Source organism: Ixodes scapularis, unplaced genomic scaffold (genome assembly GCF_016920785.2).
Source record: "Ixodes scapularis isolate PalLabHiFi unplaced genomic scaffold, ASM1692078v2 PGA_scaffold2__306_contigs__length_199485367, whole genome shotgun sequence".
Taxonomy (NCBI): Eukaryota; Metazoa; Arthropoda; class Arachnida; order Ixodida; family Ixodidae; genus Ixodes; species Ixodes scapularis.
This window is the reverse complement of record NW_024609857.1, coordinates 55,233,986-55,235,889: the sequence shown is the minus strand read 5'-3', so window position 1 is coordinate 55,235,889 and position 1,904 is coordinate 55,233,986. Positions and strand designations below refer to the sequence as shown.

The following is a 1,904-nucleotide window of genomic DNA, read 5'->3' as shown; positions in this document are numbered from 1 at the left end:
AAATAAATAAACTTTTCCAAGAAAACGAGCGGTAGCTTTGGTTTACACCTTCATCGGGGTAATAGTTCTCAAACTATGGATCTGGACGTGGACAAAAACAAGAGGGATTTTGTATGATCTTGGTGTAATCATACGAAATGTACTCCCATTCTTTAGCTAGCAGCGCCGTAACTAATACGCAGGCACACTTTAAAACGACAAAATAACGTTCGTTTCTCAGTTTACATCATCATAATGACACTTAAACACCAAGGAAAGTGTTAGTGGCACAGGAACAAAAATATAGACCAATATAGTGTCATATATGTTTTACTGTTTTCGAATACCTACTCATTTTTACCGTGCAAAGGTGTTCAATATACCAGTTATTTTTGCCATATGCTTCATTCCTTTTGGAGGATGGCTAATGAGAACGCATTCAGACATTAGTCCTGCATGCCTGCGTTATAGAGGAAAAGGGGAAATTCTTACTATCTGTACACAACACGTCTATACACTCGCTATAAATTCCTATTACATATAAGCCCTCACAGAATAGAGGAAAGGGGGGGGGAGATTATACAAGCAGTAAATTAACGCAACCATCGGCTGCCAGGACACTGAAAGGCCGAACAGCCAGTCTGCACAAAGTCTACTCACCGCAAAAGACTTGCATCCATCCGCAGATATGGAACACAGTGGACGAGTGGAAGACGAAGAACAGCAGCATGCAGCAAATGCATAACAAGACCATGACGACGGATAATCCGACGAACACAGTGGCAGCACGGAACGCCGCCGACGGGATCGAACTGAAGTCGTCCAGCCTTCCCTGGCAGGTGACGTCCTGTCCGTCCTGGATCAGGTGACAGTACTGCCAGAGGCCGAAGTGACCGGTGCCTCGGGACTCCTTCGTGTCCCCGAGCCAGTGGGGCTGAATGAACACTACGACGTTGATGATGGCGAAGCAGAGCGTGAACACGGCCCACAGCACCCCGATCGCCTTGGAGTTGCGCATGTAGTTGGCCTGGTACATGTTCAGTTCGCTGGCGTACTCGTACTTGGGCTCCATGGTTTAGGCCTAAGCGCGCGGACACTTGTCGTTCCTCCCACTGCCACACAGAACACACAACACACGTTCACTCGGGGGCCAGAGAGACCGCCTCACCGCTGCATTCTTCGCTCCGTCGACTATGCACGTCTTTGCACAGACACCTGTTCACTCGAGACACGCCACTGGGCACGGCGCTCGCAGCCTCGGCAAGGGACAACTCGTACCGGCCGACGAACCACACCGAAATGAAAAAGCACGCAGCAGGTTGGTACAGCAAGAGGGCTGAGCAAAGGGGGGAGGAGATGAGAGCTCGGCGGGGGAAGGGCTTTGCAAAATGGCGGCGTTGCCGCTACGGTCCTACGGCCTGGAAGACTGGTTTGTCCAGTTCTCTCTTTTCTTCTAAAGGGTATCCCCCACGCTGCTGCCACCGCCGGCGCGGTGGTGTTGCCGGTCTTGATGTTTTTCTTCCGCGCTTGGAAGCGGCGAGCTTTCGTTCGAACCAAGGCGTCAGCTGGCGAGGAACGTACGGCGTTGTCTTCTCAAGGGACGTGCGTTCTTTGCCGATGAGGAGGAGACAGAGAGCGTCCATGACGCAACCGTTAAAAGTGTACGGATCCTCTTGTAACTTCGGCCCGCTGGCGAGATCTTCGGGCAGGGAACGGCTTTGCGAAGCAGGGAAAGCAAGCAAGGCAGGCCCCTGACCGCTCGGTTGGCCGCAGCTCATGCCTACAGCCGCATGCATTGCAAGCGTGTGCCCTTGAGGAAGAGCTAAAAGCGTCGACGACACCGGTCGTTTACGCGCCCTTTTGTTTTTTGTTGGAACGAGGCGACGTCTCCCGTGGACTACCGCATGAATATGAACAGGCTATTG

The 1,904-nt window shown here is 52.0% G+C and overlaps 1 protein-coding gene across 1 annotated transcript; it reads right to left on the bottom strand.

Annotated features, from left to right (window-relative positions):
• Positions 1-631: 631 nt before the first annotated feature.
• Positions 632-1,051, bottom strand: LOC121836489 (LHFPL tetraspan subfamily member 3 protein-like). Its single transcript, XM_042291398.1, has one exon. The coding sequence runs from the start codon at positions 1,049-1,051 to the stop codon at positions 632-634; it is 420 nt and encodes a 139-aa protein (XP_042147332.1).
• Between the last annotated feature and the right edge of the window lie 853 nt (positions 1,052-1,904).